The sequence below is a fragment of the Delphinus delphis genome, chromosome 6 (assembly GCF_949987515.2).
Source record: "Delphinus delphis chromosome 6, mDelDel1.2, whole genome shotgun sequence".
Taxonomy (NCBI): domain Eukaryota; kingdom Metazoa; phylum Chordata; class Mammalia; order Artiodactyla; family Delphinidae; genus Delphinus; species Delphinus delphis.
In genome coordinates, this window is record NC_082688.1 from 19,594,037 (window position 1) to 19,606,796 (window position 12,760).

General features: G+C 52.6%; 1 protein-coding gene across 1 annotated transcript in view; it reads left to right on the forward strand.

Moving 5' to 3' along the window:
* AKNA (AT-hook transcription factor) overlaps positions 1-12,760 on the forward strand; it is a 42,681-nt gene that overhangs the window by 22,961 nt on the left and 6,960 nt on the right. The window contains exons 10-19 of the mRNA XM_060014268.1: positions 857-1,011; positions 1,112-1,288; positions 2,124-2,370; positions 3,236-3,342; positions 3,973-4,184; positions 6,010-6,172; positions 9,143-9,319; positions 9,980-10,095; positions 10,755-10,901; positions 12,343-12,438. Coding sequence (XP_059870251.1) covers positions 857-1,011; positions 1,112-1,288; positions 2,124-2,370; positions 3,236-3,342; positions 3,973-4,184; positions 6,010-6,172; positions 9,143-9,319; positions 9,980-10,095; positions 10,755-10,901; positions 12,343-12,438 — 1,597 coding nt within the window. The remainder of the gene's footprint in view (positions 1-856; positions 1,012-1,111; positions 1,289-2,123; positions 2,371-3,235; positions 3,343-3,972; positions 4,185-6,009; positions 6,173-9,142; positions 9,320-9,979; positions 10,096-10,754; positions 10,902-12,342; positions 12,439-12,760) is intronic.

Sequence of the window (12,760 nt, forward strand, 5' to 3'; positions counted from 1 at the left end):
GAGGAGGGGTCTAAGAGTCAGGGGAGACAGGCAGGAGAGGGGAGGAGGCTGGGGAGGCAGGCAGGGGCCTCAGGATGTACATGTGTGGGTCACATCAAGGGGATGGTCTTAAACTCTGCTGGGTTTTTCAGCAGGAGAAGATACCAGAGGATTTGCAGGTAGGTCAGAAGCGGGGAGGTGGTGGGGCAGATGGAGAGACGTGCATGGACTTGAGAGAGGTTTAGAAGGTACATTTGACTGGACTTCGATTGGTGATGAGAGGAAAGGAGCAAACGATGACCTCCAAGCTTCTAACTTTTAGTCCTGGGTGAATATGGGGACTATTCACAGAGGTGGCGACACTAGAGAAGGGCTGTACATGGAAGGGGCTTTGTAGAATTCTCTCTAGCCCACGTCGCAACCCCATGAGAGGCAATTATCTCGAGTGCGTCATCTTGAGGGGCTCCCCTGCTCCCATGGTGAAGGTGTTTTGAGGGGCTGGGTGTCCATGTTGGAATGGAAATCTGGGTTCAAATCTAGGCTCTGCCTCTCACTTCTGTGTGACTTTAGGCAAATCATTTGAGCCTCAGTTACCTGTCTGTGAAATGGGTTGTAATAACCTAGGTACTGGTGGGATTGTTGTGAAGTGATGTCTGTACAGCGCCTGGCACGTAGCAGGGGCTCCATCAGTGGCAGTCAGTGTCAAAGGTCGCATGACCCAGTCCCTACTTGTGCACACGTAAAAGGATGATAGGTTAGTGAACCTAACCTATTTCTTACTCTTTGGCACCCAGCATGAGCCTGGCATAAGGTGGGTCCTTAAAAGGTGGTCTCAGATGTCTGCTGAATCTCTGCCCCTCCTCCTTTCTGGCCCCAGCTCGACGCCATCAGCGCTGGCCTCCACCCATTGCACGTGAACTTGGATCTGAGCGCTACCAGCAATGAAGTAGAGGACAGGCTGCTGGGCCTCCCGACCCCGCTCGGGCACAAGGAGCTGCGGGTGGAGCACGATTTCCACGGCCTCCTAGAGCGGTGAGTGCCCACCAGGAGTGAGGCGAGGGTGGTGGGTCCAGTGGTGGGACCTTGCTGGCCCTGCTGGGCAGAAGTCACGCCCCTCTGTGTTCTTCTGCAGGTACCTCAGTGTGAAGTCTCTCCCAGAAGCCCTGAGGCTGGAGGAGGAGGGGGAGGGGCAGGGCCACACCCTGGAAGTTGAGGGGCCAGCTTCAGCTCCAGGAAAAGCAGCGGCCACCAGGCTCCCCACCAGACAGCCCCCAGCACAGGCTGAGAGAAGTCACGGGGGCCCCGTCGAGTATGTCAATGAGCCTTCCCCGCTTGTCCCACACCAGCTCAGAAACCGCAGGGGTGGAAATTGTCATAGTGAGCTAGACAGTTCAGAAACGGCCTTCCTGACCTGTAGCTCAGTGTCTCTCTAAAACGCGCAACATACGCCACTGATAGCATTTGAAATGATTGGGTGTTGTGGGACGAGGTTTCTGGTAGGACAGATGCAGCATTAAATAGCATTACTCCCCTTGTCAGTCTCAGACATTCCATGGACATCAAGGAGGAATCTCAGTTAGGGCCATTATGTCTTCAGTGCCTCTCTTGATCTTCCTTTAAAAAGAGAGAAAGAGAGAGAAAACAAGCAGGCCTCAGGCCCAGAGCCTTCACTAAGCAACAGGATCTATCTGGACTATGATAATATTGTTTTCATGTTCCTTGTATTTATTTGCAAAGTTAGTTTCTATTTGTAACACAAAATACCGGTCTTCTGTTTATAACAGTGACATAAAGTCTTTTTGAGTAGATTGAAAAAGTTGATGGAAGTGTCTGGAAGGGCGAAGACGGAAGACAATTCCAGAAGCCTGGGAAAGGATGCTTTAGCGCATCTCTTTCCACACTGTTTCTGCTGCACTGTATAGGGTGGGTTTTGTAGGCATCCCCATTTTACAGTTGAGAAAAATGAGGTTCAGAGAGGGGAGGTGCCTTGCCCAAGGTCACACAGCGAGAGGGTGGCGGAACCAGCGTGGGCACGCAGGGGTTCCTGACTCCAGAGCTTGTGCCCTAGACTGTGTGGCTACCGGGACAGGGCTGCCCAGCCCATGCCACGGCTCAGGGCCAGTGTGCCTCTCCTTCCCTGCCAGGGAAACCGTGGAGCAGATGGCGTCTGTGAAGCCAGCAGACTTCCACGCATCCGTGGGCAGAGACAGGCACCTGCAGGGCCTGGACAAAGCTGAGGCAGCTCCTTCAGGCCCAAGCAGGCCCCCCCCACCTCAGGGCACCAAGTCTGCGGAGTCCCACCAGAGCAGTCTGACCAGCCTAGAGGGAAGTGGCATCTCTGAGCGCCTTCCCCCGAAGTCTCCGTGCCAAGCTGGCGGGCCCCACCTGGAGGTATGCGTCTGCACGGGGCATGGGCTGAGCCTCAGGGCCATTCCCTGCATGTCCTGGAGCCTCCTGCCTCCAGGCCTTTGCTCAGAATGCCTGCTCCTCCTGCCCTTGCCAGTCACAGTCCTGCCCAACATTCAGGGCTTGTGCCATAGCTCCCCACACCCCCGTCCCTCCGCCAGGAGCTCCCCTTTCTCCTCTGAGAGCTTGCGATTTGCAGGAATCACAAATCACTGTGGAAATGTGACTTATGTGATGGATCCTCCCGTAGAAAAACACATGCGTATGCCTGTGTACACACACACACACACACACACCTGTAGTCCTAATGAGCCCATGGTAAGGAGTCTGTACTCGACCATGAACTCACTGAGGGCAGGCGCACGTGTCTCTCTGTTGGCCATCTTTGCACCTTGCATTAGATGCAGTGTGTTGGAGGTGTGCGTATTTGATCAAGTTTATTTTCCCAATTTATCAGGCCCGGGCATTTCTGCAGTCAGGTAGGACCAAGGTGTTCCAGGCCCAGCCCGGAAGCCGTGTGGACATGAGAATCCCATTCCCGCCACGGGACGTTTCTGCTCCTCTTTCTGTTCTCAACTCAGGATATCTCAATCTCTCTCCCAAGGGCCCTGGCTCCCACTTCTCAGGGAAGCGGGACTTACTCAGGGTCTTCTCGGGGCGTGGAGTCCCTGAGGTTGGCTGGGTGCTCGTGCTGCAGGACCCTCACCCCCTGGGCCCGGCTGCTGGGATCTGGGCCAGCCTCCCTGTCTGTGAGCCTCTGGAATGTAAGGCCCAGGCCAGGACTTGGGAAGGGTTTCGCAGTGTGTCTCAAGCACATTTCTCCAATTTGAAGGGACGCTGTCTCTTTCAGGAGCCCTGGATGGCATCCCCCGAGACAGACAGTGGCTTTGTGGGCTCAGAAACCAGCAGAGTGTCGCCCCTCACTCAGACCCCAGAGCACCGGTTCTCCCAGATCAGGTATCCTGGGGACCCCATCAGTGTACACACCTGAGATAGCCTGAGAATCAGAGTGCCTGTGAGCTCAGAACAGGGACAGATGGCCTGGGCGTTCTCAGAGCCCACACTTCATCCCCCCAAGGATGGTTCATTTCCCCTGTCTTATTGATAGAGGGGAACTAAGGTTCAGAAAGGGAAAGCGACTTGCCCAGTGTCACTCCGCCCATCATCGACAGACTGGGAAATAAATATTTGTTGGGCAAATGAATGATGAAATGGTGAATGAATAAGGTCTGTAGGGAGGGTGGCGTGACAGAGCCACCAGGTAGAGTGATGGTCTCCAAAGCTGGATGCAGGCCCCTCGGGCTACCCAGGGCTGCCTGGGAAGGAAGGGTTACAAATGTTATTTCTTTGTATATTATCTGAAAACCAAGTTGAGCTTTATAATTTTGTGTGAGTAGGCAGATGTACACTTCTGCAGTTTATAAAGAAAATGCATGTATAATGGGGGTGCATCCTCAGAAATACTGTATTGCCAGGGGTGCCAAGTCGCAAAGGTCAGGAGTTCATGGTTTAGCATGTGGAGGGTCTCAGCGGCTGTGACCTCCTTCTGTGTGACCTCAGCGTGTCTCTCCCTCCATGGTCTCCCAGCACCCGAGGGACATTAGCCCAGTCTTTCACTCCGTCTGTGCCCCGAGATGCAACCTCCCACCGCCAGACCAGGGGTCTTCCGGTACCCAGAAGAGCCTCTGAGCCCATCATACCCAGGAGCCGAGCCCAGAGGCTCCCACCTGGCCAGGACGGTCCTCTCGGGCAGAGGGCACCCAGCTTCTGCCTGGAGCGGGCACTGGCGGCTGAGATGGGTGAGTGGATGCATCTGGGTTGGCCAGAACCTGGGGGTGGCTGGATTGCATGGGTTAAAAAAATCAAATCCGTAAGAAAACTTGCATTACCCTTTAGATGCAAAATATCTTACAGGTTCATTGTAGGAAAATTTGAAATTGCAGGTAAGGTGGACAAAAGGGAACAAAAGAAAAAATAATAAGCTAAAAACCGTCACTGCTGACATTTTGGTGTAGAACCTGTGAGCTGTTTTCTTTGTCAGTGTGTGTGTGTTTATTTACAAATACTTAAAACGGAAATGGGATATTATACGTGAATGTTTAATAACCTCCTTTTTTTTTTTTTTTTGGCTGCATCGGATCTTAGTTGCAGCACACAGCGTCTTCGTTGTGGCGTGGGCTTCTCTCTAGTTGTGACGTGCGGGTTTTCTCTCTCTCGTTGTGGTGCGCGGGTTCCAGAGCATGTGACCTCTGTAGTTTGCGGCACGCGGGCTCTCTCATTGAGGCGCACGAACTCAGTAGTTGTGGCGCGCAGGCTTAGTTGCCCCCCAGCATGTGGGGATCTTAGTTCCCCGACCAGGGATCGAACCCACATCCCTGCACTGGAAGGTGGATTCTTTACCACTGGACCACCAGGGAAGTCCCAGTAACCTCCTTTTTTTCACTAAACACCGTGTCATGAACACTGTGTCTATAAAATCTGTGATTTCATTTTTTACCTTTAAAAAATGCTTGTGAACTTTTTATTGAAATAAAACATACAGGAAAGAATATAAATTGAAGAATTTTCTCGAAGTGACCACAGACCAAGAAACTCAACACGATTAGAAGCCCAGACCCCCCTCAAGCCCTTCCCAGTCACTCCCACACCTCCCAAAGGTAACCACTGTTCTCAGATTAGCTCTGCATCTTAAGGTTCACCATTTAAAAATTTGAAATTTAACTTTAGTTAAAAGTTTAATTAATTAGTCACATGCAGTTGTAGGAAATAATACACAGAGATCCTTCCCCCAGTTTTTCCCAATAATAATATCTTGCAAAACCATAGAGCAATGTCACAACCAGATATTGACATGGATTCAGTCAAGACACAGAACATTTCCACCATCTCAGGGTCCCTCATGTTGCCCTTTTATAGACACAGTCACCCCCTCCTTAACTCCTGGTAACCACTAATCTGTTCTCCATTTCTGTAATTTTGTCGTTTCAAGAACGTTATAGAAATGGAATCGTATAATATGTAACCTTTTGGGATTGGCTTCTTTTTCACTCAGCATACTTTCCTGGAGACTCATCTAGATTGCTCCATGAATTGATAGTTTGTTCCTTTATATGTTGCTGATTAGTCTTCCAAGGGCTCATTGTTTTAATGCATGGGCCAGATGAGTGGTTTGTAACCTCTGGTCACCCATCCCTTTGAGAGGCTAGTTAAAGTTTTGAATGCTCCCCCAGGAAACATGCACACAGGCAAAGGTGTGACTAATTGCAGAGGGAGGTGAGGCTCCGAAGCCAGTCCCAGAGCAGCCTGGTGATGCAGAGTCTGGGGGCCCTCGTGGAGGAGCAGGGGCCTCTTTGTAGGGGGAAGGCCCTGGAGACTTGGATCTGATGCCGAAATGGTGGATGGTGGAGGGAAATCTAGTTATAAACAGCTCTGCAGGTCCGCTTTGCTCCCAGCAAAAACCACATCTTCTTCCTGTTTTGAGGGTCATCGACCTCGATAGGAGCCTCATTCATGACCTCAGCCGGGCCCCATCTCTTCACCCCCAGCACCCTTCCACCCGCACAGGTTCTCACTTCAAGGGTCCTCTCTGTGTGAACTCACTCTGACCCCTTTCTGCCTCCCTAGTGGTCCCTGGCTCAGAGTTCAAGGGCCGAAAGCAGCTTTCTGAGCAGCTCCCCCATGGCGCGACAATCAGCCCACCCCCGACCCTGGCCCCTGCAGCTGCCGCTCCACCCCATGGGCCCGCAGAGACCACCTCCACCTTCCTCCTCACCAGGACGGGGCGAGAGTAAGTTGCATACTTGGGCGCTGCGGATTCAAGCTCATCATAGAGCCGGGAAGCACGGGCTTTCTAGGGTCTCCATCCAGTGGTGGCTGTGCTGAGGCCAGACGGACCCAGGCATCCTGCCTCCCAGCTCAGGGCTGCTCCTGTGGGATGTCATTGATCTAGATTCTGAGGACGCTTCTCCAGCTGGTGGGAAATGACCTAGAGGTTCACCTTGCTGGTGCTAAGACCCCTCTGCCTGTCCCTCAACATTTCCCTTCCAAGACAGGTCTGCACTTCCCAGGGGTGTGTTTTCTGCAGTTTACGCATTCATCGTATGAACTGAGAAGGGACAATTTTTTCAATTTTTAATTTTTAATCCAAGTGCAGTTTTTCTACTGAGAAAGTTTTCTCCTTGCTTCATTAAACAGAAATGGGAAAAGAGATTAGTCAGTCCTCTTACTTCTCCTCTGAGTAGCTTTTGGCCAATAATCAATCACAGGCCTTTGTTGGGGTGGGGTGTTGGCTTCCAGGCCTGAGTTGAGTAAGTTCACTCCTGCAGTCTCCTCTGATATCTACAGGGGAATGAGAGGCTTATTTACTTACAGTATGCCAGCCCCTGGGAATACAATGGTGGGCAAGACAGTCCTTGAGCTCGTAAGGCTCACCATCTTGTAGGACGGACCAAGAAACAGGTGGTTGCACCCCCAGTATGATGGCACAGGGCTGAAGGACTGTGGGAGCACAGAGAAGGGGCATCTAGCCCAGTCAGAGGCTTCAGGGAGGGCTTCCTGGAGGAAGTGGTGTCTCAGCTGAGACCGGAAGGAAGAGAGATGGAAGAATATCCCAGCAGAGGGAACAGCATGTGCAAAGGCCTAGAGGTGAGAGAGTGCCTGCCACCTTTTAGGCACCAAATGTTTATTATAGCCGGATCCTCAAGTATGAGGTGGGCTGTGAAACAACAAAAGCAGAGAGGAAGACAGGGAGACCTGGGGGAGACCTTGGAGGGCCTCAGACACATGTGGTTAGAAGTTTGGATGATGGCTCTGCTCAGGAAAGGTGCTCACTGAATATTCATGAATGTAGAAAGTCTCACCTAAGGACAATGAGGGAGGCTTTAAGCCAGGGAGAGGCGTGGTTGGGTTTACGTTTTAGAAAGAATTCTCTGACCACTGTGAGGGTGAGAATAGAGGCCAGGGGATTGCTGAGAAGCCTGCCGCACCCAGGAGAGAGGTTATGGGGCCAGTGGGGAGGGAAGGGAGGTGCATTTGAAAAGAGATAATTAGGCATTGGGCCCACAGGACTTAGGAGTTGGTTAACTTTTGGGGTGTTCAGGGAAAGAGAAAGGTTTAGAATGACTCAGATTGTTGGCTGGCCAACCAGTTGGATGCTGATGCGGAGATGGGGAACCTAGGAAGGGGGAGTAAAATTGCAGGGAAAGATGACTTATAGGTGCCAGCTGGCACTCAGTCACTAAAGGATTAGGTCAGGAAGACCGAGATCCTGGTAGAAACAAGCCAGAGAGGACAAGTGACGCCTAACGGGGTATTCCAAATCCCAGGCTCTCGTTCAGCGGCCTTTGGCCTGGACAGGGAGCCAGAGCCGCCCCAGTCCTGCACCCATCACGGGGCCTCAGCCCTGCCTTTCAGGGGTTAACTGGTGACCGGAGTTCTCACTCTCCTGCAGCCGCTACCCTCATGGTTTGCCTTGGAAACCCCAACAAGCGTTGCCCTGGGAATTGCCAGGGGAACCAACTGCCCTTAGACGCACACAGCGCCAGGCCACAGCCAGAGGGAGGTCTCCTGCCTCCTCTGTGCACCCATCTGAAGGCTGATGTCTGCTGAAGCCGGCACCAGGAGACACTCCCCCAAGAGTCCAGGGGCCACCAGGCAAGAACTAAACCTGAGGGGAGCCCTCACCCCGGAAGCTGGTCCGAACAGTAGACGTAGAGCTTGCCTCAGCCTGGAGGACGGCCGTGCCCAGCCCGGGCTCTGATGCCCCGTGTATAGGGGGGTTTGTGTGTAGCAGTGTCTGGGTAGAATTGGCTGCTGCAGTGCCAGCGACACCCTCAGAATGAGACCCTAGAGATTCAGGGACCGATCGGGGAGAAATGCAAACAGGATTTACTCCCAAGATGCTAGTGGCTCGTGAGATACCACGCCAATCCCAGGTTGGGCTGTGTTTGGGGGCTTCCCCAGCATGACAGTAGCCTTGCCTCTGGCACCCCTGCAGCTTCCAGCCTGCTCACGTTCAGTGGGCGATGGGAAGCACCGTGTGTCTTTGTCCCTTCTCCACACACACACATTTACTCTGTTCCCTCTGGGAGCCTGGAGGCCAGCTCAGTGCCATTCTCTGAGCATCTATGAGGTCTCAGCGGTTGTGAGATGGGGAGGCCCACTCCTTGCCTGCCAGGGGCTCAGTGTCTGGTGGAGGAGACAGATAAACAAGCATCTTCCGCCAGGAGCAGGGAGATGGGCTTGAACAATGTAGGAAATGTTTGGGGGAACCCAGGAGGGGTGGCTGAGCAAGGGCGGGAAGGAACCAGGCCTGCATAGATAGTTAGGGTTTCTACAGACAGAGGCTGAGGAAGGGGAGGGCAGCCCGGGGGCCGAGGCAGGTCCGAATTGAAATTTTAAAGTGTACCTTGAGCCAATGCCCTCTCTTCTCTGCATCCTCATCTCTATCTTGAGAATTTGTCACTGGTGTTTCAGAATAGTTACTCAGAGGCCCTGCATGCTAGGTTGGGTAAACCTCGAAGAAGGTTCTGCTTTGCTCACCAAATGCGCAGGGAGGGACACGAACTCAGAGGGGTGTCACGATGTGTAGCAAGAAAAGCGGACACACAGGGAAGTTGGAGAATCCACCGACAGCAGAGTCGGACGGTGCCTGCTGGAAAAGGACGAAGACCTGGCATCCGGGCAGCACTCAGGCGGCGGCTGCAGCTATGTTCACTGTGCATCTGTTCTTTCTCCTGTCGCCACCCCCCCACCCCAGCCAGGCCATCCGTGAGCTGCAAGAAGAGGTCTCCCGGCTCCGGCTCCGGCTGGAGGACAGCCTGCACCAGCACCTCCAGGGCAGCCCGAAGCGCCCAGCGTCCAACTTTGACCACCCCACCCGGGTCCGGGACCAGCCAGCTGATTCCTCAGCCACTTGGGGGTCCCATTATGGCAGGTGGGTGAACCCCAAACTCCCGCCCCTATGCCCTGGTGGGAGCTGCAGAGGGTCAAGCTGGCCAACCTCTGGCTCTCCCCAGACATGTGGACTCAGGCACGGCCACATCCCTCTCTCGCTTATTCACTCATTCATTCACTCTTACATTTTTTTTTTACCATGTGATATTTGATACATAGAAGAATATATTAAACATATGTGTTAATAATAAAGCATGATACAGGGAATATCCCTGAACTCATCACCCAAGTGAAGAGCTAGAACATTTTCAGGACGCTCACCCTCTCACCCACTCACTCAGCAGCTATTCACTTATGATGACTTATAAAAGCATCTTTAACTAACTAACTTCTGAGTATTTCTATTGGAGGGCACTACGTTAACATTTTTAATGGACATTGTCTCATCAGTCCTTCCAACAACCCTCTGAAGTCATTGCTCCTATTATCCCCATTTGACAGATGAGGAAACTGAGGGGCAGAGAGGCTCAGAGCCATTTTCTATGAGTCTGACTCCAGAGTCTTCGGTTTTGACTTTCGTATTCTCCTCTTTCCTTATGTTATAAGCGTTTCTCTGGGTTGGGCTTCTCACTGATCATCTTTAAAGGCTGCATGAGACCTCATCCAGTGACGTCATCTCTCTCTCTCTCCCTTTTGCTAGTAAATCCACAGAGAGGTTGTCTGGTGAGCCTGGGGGCGCAGAGCAAGCAGTCCCCGCAGGAAGGAGGCAAGCCAGGTCCTCCTTGGTGCCTCGGGAGGTGCCTCGATTGTCCCTGAGTAAGTGACCACCCGCCTGGACTGATTTTTGGAGGCCACAGTCTGGGCATGCTGGCTCAGTGGTCAGGGACTACAGCAACAGCCCTAGAGGAAACTTGCAGAAGGTTTCGGGTGTCTTTTTTAGGTAGTTGCAGTGCTCTGAAACACCACGTACTTCTAATGACAGCAGCAGTGTGCTATGCACGTGCTGTGAGCTGCGGTTTCCGTAAGGGCTTTGTGTATGTGTATCATCTTGCTTAATCGTCACTGCAAGAGGGGTCGTATTATCCACGTTCTGCAGATCAGGACACCAAAGCCCGGAAGCACAAGGGACTTGCCTGAAGGAATATGGCTCTGGAATCAGTGGCCCCAGCTCACTCCTTTCTAGCTGTGTGGCCTTGGCCAGGTTGTTCACCTGCCCTGCACAGTTAAACAGACAGCTAACAGTGCAGTGATAATAGCGTCCGCTCCTGGGGTTGCTGTGAGGGTACGTGACGTGAAGCATGCCAAGCACTTAGCACAAGGCCAGGGGTCCAGATGTGTCAGCTGTGATTACTAAGGGGCAGAGCTGGGTTTAAAATCTAAGCCTGCCCCAGAGCCTGAACTCGTGATCCACCCACTCCCTAAACTATGTGACCCCCCCACCCCCTCCCCCTCTGATGCCCCTCTTTCCACCTCAGGTTCCGAATCTGAGCCAGCCTCCCCCAGGCTGTTCTCTGAGAGGGGCAAGACCACCGAGGACAGTCCACAGGCAGCTCGGAATAGAAGGAGAGGAGTGGGTAGCACCGGTCGGCCAGAGAGGGTCACCTTCCGGGGCCAATACACAGGTGGGCCAGGAGGGGGCGCTGGGTGGGCATGGTCCCCAGGTTGGTCTCTGTCCTGAGAAGGCTCTTCCGTTTAGCCAGTGGGCCATTGAAATACTATCATTTTTTATGAGTTGTGTGGTACAGAAACATCGGGGAGTATTGTCTCATTGAATCTGGGTGTGTTTGTTCATTCATTCACTCAGCAAACGGTTTCTGAGGCCTCCCCTTTGTCGGGGCCCATGCTTGGTTCTGGGGAAGCCCGTTCAGCTGGTCATTCATGAAGCAGTTTAAGGAGAGCTTGATGTTTGCAGGACCTGGGTGACAGGGTGAACACGGAATCACTCCTGGACCGCCTTAAGGTTCTGATTCCCCAGGGGGCCCCGTGTCTCACCGACTGGGTACCCGGCACGTAGTAAGGCTTGAGGTGACACATAGTAGGATTTCAGAGTGCTTAACATTAAAACAAATACGGATACGGCTCCTACTTTCATGAATCTGACTGCATAGCAGAGAAGACCAGTAACAAATAAGCAATTAGAGTAAATGTGTGAATTATAGTAAGTAAATTATAGACGTGGCTCTCACCCATACCTCACTGGGAGGGAGGGCTGTTAACCTCAGATACGATGCAGAGAAGGCAGGAAATGAGATACAATGTCTCCCAGCCGAGCAGATAGAAGCCGAGGGTTAGAAGTGAAAGCAGCAGCGCGTCCAGGGGCCCCAATGCAACACACACAGAGTATAAAGTGGGGACCCTGCACGGCAGAGGGGAGAGAAAAAGTAATTAATCAGGCAACATTCTGAAGGTCCTATTTGAGACTCAGGGATGGACGAGGCACGGGATGGCAGGGCTGGGTGCAGTCCCAAGACCCTGTCCAACCTTCTGATAACCTTGAGCACTTGACATCTGCCAGGCGCGGGGCAGGATACCTCACGGATATGACCCCATTCAGTCCTCCCAACAAGGCTATGAAACCCACAGTATGACTATCCCTATTTTCCAGCTGCTTGGAGCACAGAGAAAACACCACTGACTCCATGCCCAAGCCATTCTAATCCTAACCAGCAAGCCGGGGTATGCGGGACTAGCGTCACACTGTGTCATTGCTTGTCCTGTCTTCCTGGCCTGCTCTCCAACCCTGACTGAGCTTGCATTTGTTGGTTGCTTCTGTATATCGAGAACTAGGCAGCTGGTCCCCAAATAGGATCTGAGATGAGAGCTTATAATAAACAGACAAATAAAAGTGTTTCTATGTATATGTGTATATGTACATGCCCAATTACACAGCTACATATTTATGCACATATATCACATGTGTGTGCACGTGTGTGTGTGCATGAGAAAAAGATTGAGAGGGAGACTGTTAAACCATTTGGAGGAAGAGGAGAGAGATCCTTCTAAATCGTCCCCCATGCTGCATCCACGCCCAACTGACACTGACTGTCATGGTTTCTTCCCCAGGCCAGGAGTACCATGTTCTGACCCCCAAGACTGTCCCAAGAGGCAGCGGCCCAGTCTCCTGTCCCCACTGCCGACCCGCTAGGACAGAGGATCCAGGTAGGGGATGGTACCTGAAGAAGCGGCCAAGGCTACGAGGCTGCAGCTTCTTGCCCTTGGCCTTGGGGGTGCAGCTGGGCCAGACATGGGCCACCCTGAGCTGTGCGCGGGTCAAGATCCAGACAAGGGAAAGAGATTTTTTTTCTGGTCTTCTTAGCCCTCCCAGGGAGTCCTGCCCTCACATCTATTCCTCCAGGTGCTTTGCCTGAAGCCACTCTCCTTCACCTTGACATAGAGAAGACATGAACATGATTCCAGAAGGTCCTGATGCGGGGAGGGGTGCAAGCAGCAGGGGGGCTGGCAGCATTGATTGTCTTATCTC